Raw genomic sequence first — 15,560 nt, forward strand, 5'->3', positions numbered from 1 at the left:
CCCACTGCTTGCGCTCTTCTCGTTTCTAACTAGAGCAGAGTACTGCAGGTAGATCGGTCGAAGTTCGATGTTCCCTAGTCTCCCATTTCCAGACTCCCAAGTACCCTTCACTCAACTATTGGAAGACGACAATCAAGGTTTGATGTTCCCTAACCTCTTTTTCAATAAAATACTACGTACAGGAGAGCCTGCTATTGCACCATGGTGTACCTGAGCCTATACTACAGTGATGTACCAACCTGTGCCAGCGCCTGGATGCTGGTGTTGATGTCTCCACTGGCCACCTGGGAGATGACAAAGTTGATGGTGGAAGCGGTGCTGTTGTGAAGATCATCAAAGTGGGGCGAGACAGAACGGATCCTGGGGAAACACACACACACACAACTAATTACATAACCACTCACTGTCATTAGTCTTGGGATGCCACAAGTCTCTTGGATCTTAGAAATTATAAAAATAACTTCTACAGTAGATCAATGCACATCCCTCCCAGCCAGTTGGTATAATGCTCGGACAGTTTAACCATGTATCCATACTTTAAAGATCATCCCTCTACTGTTCATCCCAACGCTATTTCAGAACTACTGTGAAAAAGGCTGAAATGGAAGTTCAGACCAGCCAGGCCAGCGTTGGTCTAAGACTTGGGACAGGTCGGTATGAAGTTTGGCTCCGTTCAAACAGACACTCACTTGGGCTCTGGCATCATGATGGGCTCCAGCAGTTCGTCCAGTTTGTGTTGGACCAGGTCGGGCAGCTCACTGACCCGTGTGTGGTCGTTCTCAATCATGTCCAGGTCCAGCTGAAACTCCTTGGGGATGGACGGGTGTGAGTGTTCCCGTACAGCGTTCTGAGCCCGCGCTTGGCTGGGGGAGAACAGAAGAGGATCACTCAGAACAAATGTCATCGAAACCAACACAGACAGACAGGTCGGGGTCACACATCTCCGTTCCAATATACCCGCACCGGCATACTATTTGGAATGGCTGTGGAATACATTGCTTCACCCTAAGTGGTTTGCTAGTATGGAAGGTTGCCATTAACACAGGACGACAAGGAAGGGACACACACACCAACTGAACTATTTAGTTTAGACTGGTGAGTGTTATGTTTAGATTCATCTACATTACATCCCCATTCTGAGTGCTTCTGGAGGAGAGCAGAGTGCACACTGTGTCTGGGAGAGGCACGGCGGTACTCACATCCTATAAGTGCGATACATTATTCTGTCCATGGAGAGCAGAGCAGCGATAAGAGAAGAGCAATTATAAAGGAGAAGACAGGCTCAGGATTAAGAGACCACACACACACCATGCAATGAAACCAAACAGAATAGGAGAAGGAAAGAACATGCAAATACTCTTCACACCCTCGTGCCAACCCAAACCACGCAAACCAATTTGACGATTTTTAAAAATTATCATCTCACTGTGCCGGCTCAGATATTTTTTCTTTCAAATTGTTGTTCAAGCGCGTATAATGGATGCGAAACCTGGCCAGCGCAGTAGAGCTCGGCACGGCTCGGCTCATCTCGTCAGTGTGAAAAGAGTAAAAGACGGACATTGAGGAGGAGCATAAAAGAGGCCTTATCCTTACGAGGGTTTTGTAGGTAAGGTCTTAAGACATGGACAGAATGTTTTTGCCACGAATGTGAGTAAAGTACAGCGGCACTTGTAACTGCTCGATCACCAGACTAAAGTTAAAAACCCCATAGATCCGTTAGAATAGAGAGCCATGCTTTGGTAGGTAGGTAGTTAGTTGAGGAGGCACTAGGTCAGGGATTTTGACCCATCCCATACTTGAGCTTGTTGGGCACATCCTCCTGAGGTTGCTGAGCAGGCTTCCTCATGAAGGTAGCATTGGGGTTGGAGGGGTGCTCTCTCTGGGGCCTCTCCCTCTCTGCAGCCTGTCTGGCGGATGGTGGGGCTGCTGCAGGGGTCTTCTTAGCAGAGCGCTTGACCCTCTCCTCTAACATACTCATCTCCTTCTCGGACAGCTGCAGAAGAAAGACCGACAGGGTGTTTGAGATAAACACCGGAGATGACATCTCCAGAGGTGTATACTCCAAAGCAGGATACTAAGTTAGCCAACTTTAAGAAACATTCACATTTTCTGGTTCGTTAATAAAGTGAATGTTGACTACGGGTTGTTGGTTGAAACAGTCCATGGCCATTTCAAGCATATTTAAAAAAATATATATATTAATTTCTGAACATTTAAGCAAGTTTGCTGGCTAACTCATTGATCCTGCTTTGTGACATAACCTCTATTGCCGTATATTGTAGTAGTATCTTACATTGCCAATGAGTTTGTAGACTTGGTCCCCACAGACATTGTACACAGCCAACACTGTGTTGAGGGCAGCGTTGCGTACTGAATTGTCCCTGTCTCCGATGTGAACAGCGATCTCTTTCATGGATTTGGCCGGTGTTGGCTGACAGACGTTCATTCCATAGTTCTCTATCAGACAGCCCAGCTCCTCAAGACATTCTAGGGGAATACAGGGAGAGAATGGTTAGTTCGTGCCACAACGAGGAGATACAAATAAGGATATTGAAGCACAGGAAGTTTACACTCAAGAGAAGGTTCTTACTCTCCCCTGCTTACTGTTGCTTGGCGATATTAATATTCACGTGGACTCACACTAAAAACTTGTCTCAGATTTCATTTGTGTTCTATTTCAATATTACCCAACATGTACATTTTTCCACTCTCATCAAAGGACACCTCGTCTGCTCTTTTGGCCTCAACCCAACTCATATTTCCCCCTCCCTGTTCTCACTCTGACAACAAGATCCTTAATTTCTCTCTTCCCACATACTCACCCCACAACACTGACAAGCGCCTCATCAACTTCCGCAACGTCAAAGCTGTCAATCCCCTCCAACGCTCTGATGCCATTTGCTCTGCCCCTTGACCATGCCCACCAATTCACCTGATGAACTAGCTGCCCAATTCAACACTGTTCGGTTTCCCTCAACTCTCTGGCCTGTCTCCAAACTAAACTCTGCAATTAATTCCTTCAGTTTCTCAAGGACAAGTTCACCAAAATAAAATAATCTCCCTCAGCTGCCCCTCCCAGTCAACCACCACCCCTGAAACCCGGCTCTATGAATTCGGCCCCCCATTGACCATCCCTTTATCTGTCATCCAAGACTACAATTTGCACACTGGATCCTCTCCCCATTGTTCTCATCAAAGCCTGCCTGCATGCTCTCTGTCCATATATCACACACGACGTCAACAGGAACTGTCCCCTCCAGCTACAAAACAGCTGCAGTCACCCCCCATAACTTCCACCCCATTTCCAACCTCTCCTTCCTTGCCAAGGAATGGACTGTTGCCTCCCAATTACAAACCCACCTGCTATAACAACAACATATTCGAGCCCCTCCAGTCTGGTTTCCTCCCCTCCACAGTAATGAAACTGCGCTCAAAGTTGTTAATGACCTCCTCACCTATGCTGATTCCCTCTACATCCTTATTCTCCTTGACCGGAGGGCCACTTTTGACACAGCGAACCATCAGATCCTCCTCACCAGGCATGAGGGTCTGGGTGTTGAGGACTCTGCACTCTCCTGGCTACACTCATACCCCACAAATCGGACCCCCTACATCTGCCTCAATGGCCACACCTCAGACTAAGCTGCAGTTACACAAGCTGTCCCCCAATGCTCTGTACTGGGTCCCTTACTCATAATCTACATCCTCCCCCTTTGGGTCAGATCCTCAGGTCACTTCAACTGAGACTCACACTGCTATGCCGATGACACCCAGATCTACCGCAGTGCTAAAACGCTACTCCTCATTAGGTACCAAATCCACCCTACCAAAGCTCGCAACTTTACCGTTCAACATTGACGACACAACTGTCTCTTCCTTGGCATCATCCTGGATTCCACTCTCTCCTTTTACCACCACTAGAGACAAGACGGTCAAATCCTCTTCCCACCTCGCAACATCAGGTCCTCGCGCCCTGCCACTGAAACCCTCATACATGCATTCATCTCCTCCAGTCTTAACGACTGCAACTCACTACTCAAGCTCCCTCCATAAGCTCCAAATGGTTCAAACCTCTGCAGCCCGACTCCTCACCCGCACTAAGTCCTGGCAGCACACCCCTCGTGTCCTCCGTGAACTCCACTGGTTTCCTGTCTCCCAGCGCATTGACTACAAGATCCTGCTTCTGACCTACAAAGCCCTTCACCACCTGGACCCCCCCTTACCTCTCAGACCTTCTCCCCTACCAACCCACACGCTCACTCCATTCTACCACAGCAGGCCACCTTGTCATCCCCAGGTTGAAGCGCCAGAGCTTCGGTGACAGGGCCTTCAAGGGTTGCTCCTAGGCCCTGGAACACCCTCCCTCCAGCTATCCGAGTCCTTCACCCTCTTTCAGTCCCTCCTAAAGCCCCACCTCTTTGACAAGGCCTACCCTTAAAGGAGAATTTTACCCCAAATCCAGAAACTCCCAAGTGATTCCATACACTGAAACTAGTTCAGTGGAGTTGGCCCTCTCCCCCTCCTTGGATTGCAGAACTGAGATAGCTGCAAAAATGGGTCAGGTGACGTTGCTGGATGCAGGCCTCACTCTGCATGATTCACAAATAGTGTGTTACTAAAAAGAGTAGGGACGAATTAGCTAACTTTGAGTCAGGAAATGTGCCACAGCAGCAGAGACGGGTAACAACTGAGCATGTGCGCCCTCGTGGGGGAAACCCTGCTCATGATATGCCCTTATATGGAGGTTGATGTCAACGCATACGAGCGAGATATGCAATCTGAAATTACGGGGGCAGAAAACGAAGGGATAATAAAAGATACAACTGTTGCTACTGTAATTCCATGGACTGGATCTGGCGCAGTGCGGTTGAAAAGAGAAAGCGACAAAGAAAGCAATGCGGCGGTATCGTATGTGGCCTAAGCTGATCCTTGAAGTGCAGTGTGTTCTGATTACCATATCATGCAGACATAGGCCTAGGTGCTCGACAGGTTAGCATACAGTATACTCGGGGAAAGTATTCAGACCCCTTGAATTCTTCCACGTTTTGTTACGTTACAGGCTTATTCTGAAATTGATTAAAAAGAACATTTCCTTATCAATCTACACACAATACCGTATAATGACAAAGCGGAAACAGATTTTCCACCTGTGATAAATTCAATTGATTAGACATAACTTGGTGAGGCACACACACCTGTCTATTTAAGGTCCCACAATTGACAGTGTATGTCAGAGCAAAAACCAAGCCAGGAGGTTGAAGGAATTGTCCGTGGAGCTCCAAGACAAGATTGTGTCTGGACACAGATTTGGGGAAGGGTACCAAAAAATGTCTGCAGCATTTAAGGTCCCCAAGAACACAGTGGCCTCCATCATTCTTAAATGGAAGAAGTTTGGAACCACCAAGACTCTTCCTAGCGCTGGCCGCCTGGCCAAGCAATCGGGGGAGAAGGGCCTTGGTCAGGGAGGTGAACAAGAACCCAATGGTCACACTGACAGAGCTCCTGAGTTCCTCTGTGGAGATAAGAGAACCTGCCAGAAGGACAACCATCTCTGCAGCGCTCCACCAATCAGGCCTTTATGGTAGAGTGGCCAGACGGAAGCCACTCCTCAGTAAAAAGCACATAACAGCCTGCTTGGAGGACTCTCAGATCTAAAAGGACTCTCAGATCATGAGAAACAAGATACTCTGGTCTGATGAAACAAAATTGAACTCTTTGGTCTGAATGCCAAGCGTCACATCTGGAGGAAACCTGAAGCATCATGCTGTGGGGATGTTTTTCAGTGGCAGGGACTGGGAGACTAGTCAGGATTGAGGGAAATATGAATGAAGCAAAGTACTGAAATGTCCTTGATGAAAACCTGCTCCAGAGTGCTCAGGATCTCAGACTGGGGTGAAGGTTCACCTTCCAACAGGACAGCGACCCGAAGCACACAGCCAAGACAACGCAGGAGTGGCTTCGGGACGAGTCTCTGAATGTCCTTGAATGGCCCAGCCAGAGTCCAGACTTGAACCCGATCAAAAATCTCTGGAGAGACCTTAAAATAGTTGTGTAGCGACGCTCCCCATCCAACCAGACAGAGCTTGAGAGGATCTGCAGAGAAGAATGGGAGAAACTCCCCAAATACAGGTGTGCAAAGCTTGAAGTCATACTCAAGACTTGAGGCTGTAATCTCTGCCAAAGGTGCTTCAACAAAGTACTAAGTAAAGGGTCTGAATACTTACGTAAATGTACATTTCAGTTTAATTATTTAATACATTTGCGTAACAAAATGTGGAAAAACTCAAGGAGTCTGACTACTTTCCGAATGCACTGTATGTGCCTTATGTATTTATGACAAGGGGGGGTTGAGAGGACAAGACATTGTGCCAGCTTACACTGCAGAATAAATATTCCTATATGCACTACCGTTCAAAAGTTGTTTAGGGGTCAATTTTTTAAAAGAAAAGCACATTTTTGGTCCATTAAAATTGGACCAAATTGATCAGAAATACAGTGTAGATATTGTTAATGTTGTAAATGACTACTGTAGCTGGAAACGGCTGATTTTTAAAGGATTCTCTACATCGGCGTACAAAGGCCCATTATCAGCAACCACCACTCCTGTGTTCCAATGGCACATTGTGTTAGCTAATCCAAGTGTATCATTTTTAAAAGGCTAATTTATCATTAGAAAACCCTTTTGCAATTATGTTAGCACAGCTGAAAAGTGTTGTTCTGATTAAAGAAGCAATAAAACTGGCCTTCTTTAGACTAATTGAGTATCTGGAGCATCAGCATTTGTGGGTTCGATTACAGGCTCAAAATGTCCAAAAACAAAGGACTTCCTTCTGAAACTCATCAGTCTATTCGTGTTCTGAGAAATGAAGGCTATTCCATGCAATAAATTGCCAAGAAACTGAAGATCTCCTACAACACTGTACTACTCAGATCAGCGCAAACTGGCGCTAACCAAAATAAAAAGAGGAGTGGGAGGCCCCGGTGCTCAACTGAAGAAGAGGACAAGTACATTTCAGTGTCTAGTTTGAGAAACAGATGCATCACAAGTCCTCAACTGGCAGCTTCATTAAATAGTACCCGCAAAACACCCGTCTCAACGTCAACAGTGAAGAGGTGACTCCGGAATGCTGGCCTTCTAGGCAGAGTTACAAAGAAAAAGCCATATCTCAGACTGGCCAATAAAAAGAAAAGATTAAGATGGGCAAAGGAACACAGACACTGGACAGAGGAAGATTGGAAGAAAAGTGTTAAAGATACATCTGTCCAAGTTTGAGGTGTTTGGATCACAAAGAACAACATTCGTGAGACGCAGAAAAAATGAAGATGCTAGAGTGCTTGACACCATCTGTCAAGCATGGCGGAGGTAATGTGATGGTCTGGGGGTGCTTTGGTGGTGGCAAAGTGGGAGATTTGTACAAGGTAAAAAGGGATCTTGAAGAAGGAAGGCTCTCACTCCAAATTGCAATGCCATGCCCTGTGGACGACGCTTAAATCGGAGCCAATTTCCTCCTACAACAGCACACTGACCCAAAGCACAGCTCCAAACTATGCAAGAACTATTTAAGGAAAACGCAGTCAGCTGGTATTCTGTCTATAATAAAGTGGCCAGCAGTCACCGGATCTCAACCCTATTGAGCTGATCTGGGAGCAGCTTGACCGTAAGAAGTGCCCATCAAGCCAATCCAACTTGTGAGAGGTGCTTCAGGAAGCATGGGGTGAAATCTCTTCAGATTGATAACTAGAATGCCAAAGGTCTGCAAGGTTGTAATTGCTGCAAATGGAGGATTCTTTGACGAAAGCAAAGTTTGAAAGACACAATTATTATCTCAATTAAAAATCATTATTTATAAACTTGTCAATATCTTGACTATATTCCTTTTCATTTTGCAACACATTTCATGGAAAACAAGGACATTTCTAAGTGACCCCAAACTTTTGAACGGTAGTGTACATTTCCTGAGTCAAAATTCAGCCTTACGCTTTCAATAAAACAATGAATTTGTCAGTTAGCACATTTGTGAATCATGCATTCACTGACAACGGAGCGGAGTGAAGCCTGCATTTAGCAACGTCACAAGTGACATGACCCGTTTTTGCAGCATTCTGCACTCCAGAGAAAGAGAGGGCAAACTCAACAGAACTAGTTTCAATGTATGGAATCACTTGTGAGTTTCTGGATTTTGGGTAAATTTCTCTTTTAAAGAAACTTTGGGTCGTTGAAAAATGACTATACAAGTCCCATGTATTAGTATTATTACAATGAACATAAGATTTGACAATGCAATAAATGATATTGTCTCGTTCTTTATTCTAGCCTTGGTCCACTTGGTCTTACCAGCTCTTTGTTTGGAGTTCTTGGACTTGGTCCCGTCCATGAGGAACGGGAAGACTTTGCTTGCAGGGTAGACCTTACACAGCATGGTGAGGATGGCACGCACGTCTTTACGCACCACATCCTTGGACTCCCCAACCTGTCAGGTGAAAAGAGGATGTTAAAACAATGGTTAGTCACACAAACAATAGCTTCTATAAAACAAAGACCACACCACATGGAGAAAGTGTGTGGTGGTCCCAGACCTAGGTTCAAATAGTATTTGAAATATTTGTAATACTTAAGTCTACCCTGAGTGCCAGATAGGTGGTACTCAAAATGTGGGACTTTCCTACTTCGCCAAGGGAGCTCAATCAAGCAGAGTTTAAGTATTTGAAAGACTTCAGACATCATTTTAACACTGCTAGGGGTGGTGGAAGAGGTGACTTTTGTTGAGGTAGGGGATGAAGGAGGAGGTGAATTTGAGAAGGAGGTAGGGGATGAAGGATAAAGTGACTTAGTTTGAGGATGAGGTAGGAGATGGAGGTGACTTAGTATTAGTATTTAGTCAGCCACCAATTGTGCAAGTTCTCCCACTTAAAAATATGAGGCCTGTAATTTATCATAGGTACACTTCAACTATGACAGACAAAATGAGGAAAAAAATATTCCTGAAAATCACATTGCAAATAAATTCATTAAAAATCCTACAAATTATGGTGGAAAATAAGTATTTGGTCAATAACAAAAATGTATCTCAATACTTTGTCATATACCCTTTGTTGGCAATGACAGAGGTCAAACGTTTTCTTTAAGTCTTCACAAGGTTCTCACCCATGTTGCTGGTATTTTGGCCCATTCCTCCATGCAGATCTCCTCTAGAGCAGTGATGTTTTGGGGCTGTTGCTGGGCAACACGGACTTTCAACTCCCTCTAAAGAATTTCTATGGGTTTGAGATCTGGAGACTGGCTAGGCCACTCCAGGACCTTGAAATGCTTCTCACGAAGCCACCCCTTCGTTGCCCGGGCGGTGTGTTTGGGATCATTGTCATGCTGAAAGACCCAGCCACGTTTCATCTTCAATGCCCTTGCTGATGGAAGGAGGTTTTCACTCAAAATCTCACGATACATGGCCCCATTCATTCTTTCCTTTACACGGATCAGTCGTCCTGGTCCCTTTGCAGAAAAACAGACCCAAAGCATGATGTTTCCACCCCCATGCTTCACAGTAGGTATGGTGTTCTTTGGATGCAACTCAGCATTCTTTGTCCTCCTAACACAACGAGTTGAGTTTACCAAAAAGTTATATTTTGGTTTCATCTGACATTCTCCCAATCTTCTTCAGGATCATCCAAATGCTCTCTAGCAAACTTCAGACGGGCCTGGACATGTACTGGCTTAAGCAGGGGGACACGTCTGGCACTGCAGGATTTGAGTCCCTGGCGGCGTAGTGTGTTACTGATGGTATGCTTTGTTACTTTGGTCCCAGCTCTCTGCAGGCCATTCACTAGGTCCCCCCCAGTGTGGTTCTGGGATTTTATGACCCCACGGGGTGAGATCTTGCGTGGAGCCCCAGATAGAGGGAGATTACCAGTGGTCTTGTATTGTCTTCCATTTCCTAATAATTGCTCCCACAGTTGATTTCTTCAAACCAAGCTGCTTACCTATTGCAGATTCAGTCTTCCCAGCCTGGTGCAGGTCTACAATTTTGTTTCTGGTGTCCTTTGACAGCTCTTTGGTCTTGGCCATAGTGGAGTTTGGAGTGTGACTGTGAGGTTGTGGACAGGTGTCTTTTATACTGATAACAAGTTCAAACAGGTGCCATTAATACAGGTAACGAGTGGAGGACAGAGGAGCCTCTTAAAGAATAAGTTACAGGTCTGTGAGAGCCAGAAATCTTGCTTGTTTGTAGGTGACCAAATACTTATTTTCCTCATTTTGTCTGTCATAGTTGAAGTGTACCTATGATGAAATTACAGGCCCCTCATCGTTTTTTCTGGGAGAACTTGCACAATTGGTGGCTGACTAAATACTTTTTTGCCCCACTGTGTATATATAGTGTATGTGGACATCACTTCAAATTTGTGGTTTCGGCTATTTCAGGCACACCTGTTGCTGACATGCATATAAAATCGAGCACACATCCATGCAGTCTCCATAGACACACTTTGGCAGTAGAATGTCCTTACTGAAGAGTTCAGTGACTTTCAACGTGGCTCTGTCATAGGATGCCACCTTTCCAACAAGTTAGTTCATCATATTTCTGCCTTGGTCAACTCTAAGTGCTCTTATTGTGAAGTGTTAATGTCTAGGAGCAACAACAGCTCAACCGCGAAGCAGTCTAGGCCATTATTTTGGAATGGCATGTTCGATGAGCAGGTGTCCACATACTTTTGGTGATGTAGTGTACTTTAAGGACGAGGTAGGGGACGGAAGTGACTTACTTTGAGGATGAGGTAGGGGATGAAGGAGGAAGCCTCGTATTCGTTGAGGTGATAGTTCTCTCTGCTCAGCGTGGGGAAGAGCAGCTTGAGGTACTCCAGAACCTTCATCAACACAGTGCTGTTGGTCTCAAAGAAACGCAGTGTGAACCACTTCAGGATCAGGTCCAAGCAGCTGACTGTGCCCTCAAGCTCATCCTCCATTCGCTAATGAGTGGAAACATAACATCGTAGTCAGTCAAGTAAACAAACGCCCTTACGTTTCAAAGAAACACAAAATGGTTTTAGTCTAAAATAAACATGTATATAATAGGCGGAATCTACCACACGGCCTTGGCTGATTTGTGAAGGTGCTGGAGGCAAAAAGGCAATACTGGAGAAACAGGAGACTTTTTCCTGTTACTCCCGTCTAAAATAAACTAAAATTACGATTATATATTTGAATCCTTTTCACTCTTCAGAGTATAGTTCTCTATTGCAAAAAATATATATAATCTCAATAACACAAGCCTGTATGAATAAGAAAGAGCCCTTGGTGAGTCTATCATAAATGTGTTTTGCTGTCTCCTGCGGGGTTCTTACCTCTCCCATGACCCCAATAGCCTTGACCTGGCGTTGGAAGTCAGAAGCGTGGAAGAGTTCGTCCTGGAGCCATCTGGCGAAGCAGGTGGACATCTGAGTCTTCAACTGGTCCACATACTCGTCTCGCGGAGTGTTGAAATTCCATTTCAACACCTGCATCACAAGTGAGATGATTATTCAAGCACTATATCAGCGTTATTTGCTCACATTACCGGGGGGGAGGGGGCGGGACATGTTTTAAGATGGTCATACCAAGAATCATTTAGATATGACATTTTTTACATTTAGAACCACTTTAGGTATCCCAAAAATAATAATTGTTGCTGAAACAAAGGAGTTTAAAAAAAAATGTATTATGCCAATTCGAGTTTCCGCAAATTTACTCGGTTTAACTGACTCGCCAGGTTGAACAAAGGATAAAATAAAACAATATTTCTTCCTCAGCAAACAGTCTCATCTTGGACATCCAAAATGACACACACAAAAAAGAAAAAACTGTCAGGGAGCAGATGAAACACATGACATGACTCATTTTGATACTGTCCTTTTGATCAACCTAGAGTTTCCTTCAACACTGCACAACCTCCCCTGACAACAAAGAGACACCTCAGCCACTCCTTTTATCAAAGTGAAAAGCTGCAAGGTGACAAACTGAATAGCTAAAAAGGTGAAGTGACTTCTCTGTAGCTCAGTTGGTAGAGCATGGAGCTTGCCACGCCAAGATATAGGTTTGATTGCCGGGACCACCCATAAATGAAATGCATGCATGATTAAGTCGCTTATATTATTATATTATATATTACTTGCCTTCAGCCCTTTTTCCTCCTTTATCCTCTGTTCCTTGCCGTTGGGTACCAGAATAAAGATAACACCAGACCTGTCCTCCTCATCCTTGGCAGTGGCCTTAGTGACCGGGGCCTTCTTCCCAAGCACACCCTGATGATGGGACAGAGGAGAGAAATGGGGAGGTTTACAAGACAGCACAGAGACATTATCAGAACAAGATACAAAGCTACAGGTAACTGCCAAAATAAAGGAAACACCAACATAAAGTGTCTTAATAGGGCGTTGGGCCACAACGAGCCAGAACAGCTTCAATGCACATTGGCAGAGACTCTACAAGTGTCTGGAACTCTATTGGAGGGATGCAACCAAATTTTTCCACAATCAATTCCATCATTCGGTGTTTTGTTGATGGTGGTTTCAGGCGCCGCTCCAGAATCTCCCATAAGTGTTCATTTGGGTTGATATCTGGTGACTGAGACGGCCATGGCATATGGTTTACATCGTTTTCATGCTCACCAAATGATTCAGTGACAACTTGTGCCCTGTGGATGGCGGCATTGTCATCCTATGGGGGCATAGCCACGGTAACCAAAATAATGGCCTGCCCAGCATTTTTGTACATGACCTTAAGCATAATGGGATGTTAATGGCTTAATTATCTAAGGAACCACACCTGTGTGGAAGCACTTGCTTTCATTTACTCAAGTGTTTCCATCATTTTGGCAATTTTCTGTATATAAAACGCTAGAGATCTATATTGTGCTCAGAATATGTGGTAGAGAAACGGGGAGGTTTAAAAAGACAGTTCGGAAACATAAGACATAAAACTCATTTATAGCATGGTCAGACAAAGAGAAAGGTTTAAAAGACTACATTATAAACCTGTGTTTATAATGTAAAAGAACTCGGATTTCAGCCTGTAAATGAGAATAAGTCAAGGGGTATGAGAAGCTAGACAAAATATTACTGCAAGACAATACGAAATAGAAAAGCAAAAACATACATCAGTTCGATATTGTGTTCAGCCTCACACAGTGTGTGTGGGGGTGTGCGTTAATACCCACAAAACATGCTTCAAAAATATAATTTAAAAAACATTGTTTTAGAGACAGACACACGTGCAGTGTCTCAACAACAGCCGGTGCAAGGCTCAGTCCACCCAGTTAGTAATTCCCATGTCACATATTAGCAACACAGTGGTGGTCGACTCCAACCATGTACCTGCTGGCTGCTAGGCTTCCCCTTTGTAAGTCTTTTAGGACTACTGACACTATCTTTATCCGAGCTCGCAACAGATTCCTGGGGGGTGTTCTATTAAATGCAGAATTAAATATCCAGTTCACAGAGAGAAAAGCTGGCACATAGTAGTAGCTTGGTGTGCCAAGTGCCAAATGAGATTGTCATGATTGTACAGTGGCAGGTAAGATTCCCAGGGACTGGAGCTGAGGATTATTGGTCTAGCCACAGAGCCTTCAAAAAGCATTTACACCCCTTTACTTTTTCCACATTTTGTTGTGTTACAGCTTGAATTTAAAAATTTAGATTGTGTGTAGGCCAGTGACAAACAATACCCCATAATGTCAAAGGGGAATTATGTTTTTAGAATTTTTTTTACAAATGAATTTAAAAAAAAGCTGAAATGTCTTGAGTCAATAAGTATTCAACCCCTTTGTTATGGCAAACCTAATTAAGTTCAGGAGTAAACATGTGCTTAACAAGTCACATAAGTTGCATGGACTCACTGTGTGCAATAATAGTGTTTTTGAATGACTGCCTCAACTCTGTACTCCACTCACAATTATATGCAAGGTCCCTCAGTCGCAGTGAATTTCAAACACCGATTCAACCAGAAAGACCTGAGAGGTCCTCCAATGCCTAGCAAATAATGGCATTGTTAGATGGGTAAAAATAAAAGCATGGTGAAGCATGGTGAAGTTGTTAATTACACTTTGGATGGTGTATCAATATGCCCAGTCACTACAAAGATACAGGCGTCCTTCCTAACTCAGTTGCCGGAGAGGAAGGAAACTGCTCAGGGATTTCACCATGAGGCCAATGGTGACATTGAAACTGTTACAGATATTTGTAATGGCTGTGATACCAATACTCTCCATATTTTCAAGAAGAGTGGTGGTTGCATCATGTTATGGATATGCTTGTAATCCTTAAGGACTGGGGAGATTTTCAGGATCAAAAATAAAAACTGAATGGAGCTAAGCACAGGAAGAATCCTAGAGGAAAACTTGTTTCATTCTGCTTTCCACTAGACACTGGGAGATGAACTCACCATTCATCAGGACAATAACCTAAAACACAAATCTACACTGGAGTTGCTTACCAAGATGCCAGTGAATGTTCCCGAGTGGCTGAGTTACTGTTGGACTTAAATCTACAGCAAGACCTGAAAATGGTTGTCTAGCAATGATCAAAAACCAATTTGACAGAGCTTGAAGAATTTAAAAATATATATTTTTTTAAATGGGCAAATGTTGTACAATCCAAGCGTGGAAAGTTCTTAAACTTAACCAGAAAGACTCTCAGCTGTCATTGCTGCCAAAGGTGCTTCTACAAAGTATTGACTCAGGCATGTGAATACTTAAGTAAATTAGATATCTTTATTTCACTTTCAATACATTTGCTAACATTTCTAAAAACATGTTTTCACTTTGTCATTATGGGACATTGCATGTAGATGAGTGAGAAAAAAAAAACGAGTATATTTTGAATTCAGGCTGTAACAACAAAATGTGGAATAAGTCAAGGGGTATGAATACTTTCTGAAGGCCCTGTATATCTGGAACAATGCATCAAATGTATGTTTTAATTGTACACGGTGCCAGACAAATAAACACTTATTAAGATGAATAAATGCATACCTTTTTAGCAGCTCCAGGCTTAACCACTTTCTTAGTCTTAGTTTCGGGCTCTGGCTCGTCGTCATCATCATCATCATCATAGTCATCAATAACAGGTTTAGGTTTAGCTTTAGACGAAGCTGCACAACACCAAAAACAGAGTGGTTAGGAAGTTCTGGGATGAACACGGCTTATATAAACAATACTCTATTATAGAAGACATTTTTATATAGATTTACAGACAAAGTCGACATTTTACAAAACAGGCTACCTGTCCAAGGGAGGTAGAGAAATGTTTGCTTGCTCAAGATGATGGGTTGAGAATCTGAAATATACTTATTCATGTCACTGAGGGAGTGCTGAGGTTTAGAGGGTCTACACCAGAAGTGAATGGTTATAGGAGGAAGGTATATAGTGTGTGCAATTAAGCTTGGGATGTGTTGAGTGCAGGGAAGCGATTACAGGTGGCAGACATTGATAAGGGGAGAGAGTCATGGATTAGTGATGGAGGGGTGGGTTGAGGTCAGGTAACCTTAAGGGAGAAATAAAAGTCTATGGCCCATATCACTAGTGTCCTGCCTAGCA

At 43.9% G+C, this 15,560-nt stretch overlaps 1 protein-coding gene across 1 annotated transcript in view; it reads right to left on the reverse strand.

The window, feature by feature from the left end:
- The window catches only part of LOC115109678 (cytoskeleton-associated protein 5-A-like), a 42,072-nt gene that overhangs the window by 10,467 nt on the left and 16,045 nt on the right, over positions 1–15,560 (reverse strand). The window contains 9 exon segments of the mRNA XM_029634891.2: positions 240–360; positions 690–863; positions 1,797–1,993; positions 2,294–2,487; positions 8,336–8,471; positions 10,756–10,959; positions 11,335–11,487; positions 12,142–12,270; positions 14,997–15,115. Coding sequence (XP_029490751.2) covers positions 240–360; positions 690–863; positions 1,797–1,993; positions 2,294–2,487; positions 8,336–8,471; positions 10,756–10,959; positions 11,335–11,487; positions 12,142–12,270; positions 14,997–15,115 — 1,427 coding nt within the window.

Source organism: Oncorhynchus nerka, linkage group LG25 (genome assembly GCF_034236695.1).
Source record: "Oncorhynchus nerka isolate Pitt River linkage group LG25, Oner_Uvic_2.0, whole genome shotgun sequence".
NCBI lineage: Eukaryota > Metazoa > Chordata > Actinopteri > Salmoniformes > Salmonidae > Oncorhynchus > Oncorhynchus nerka.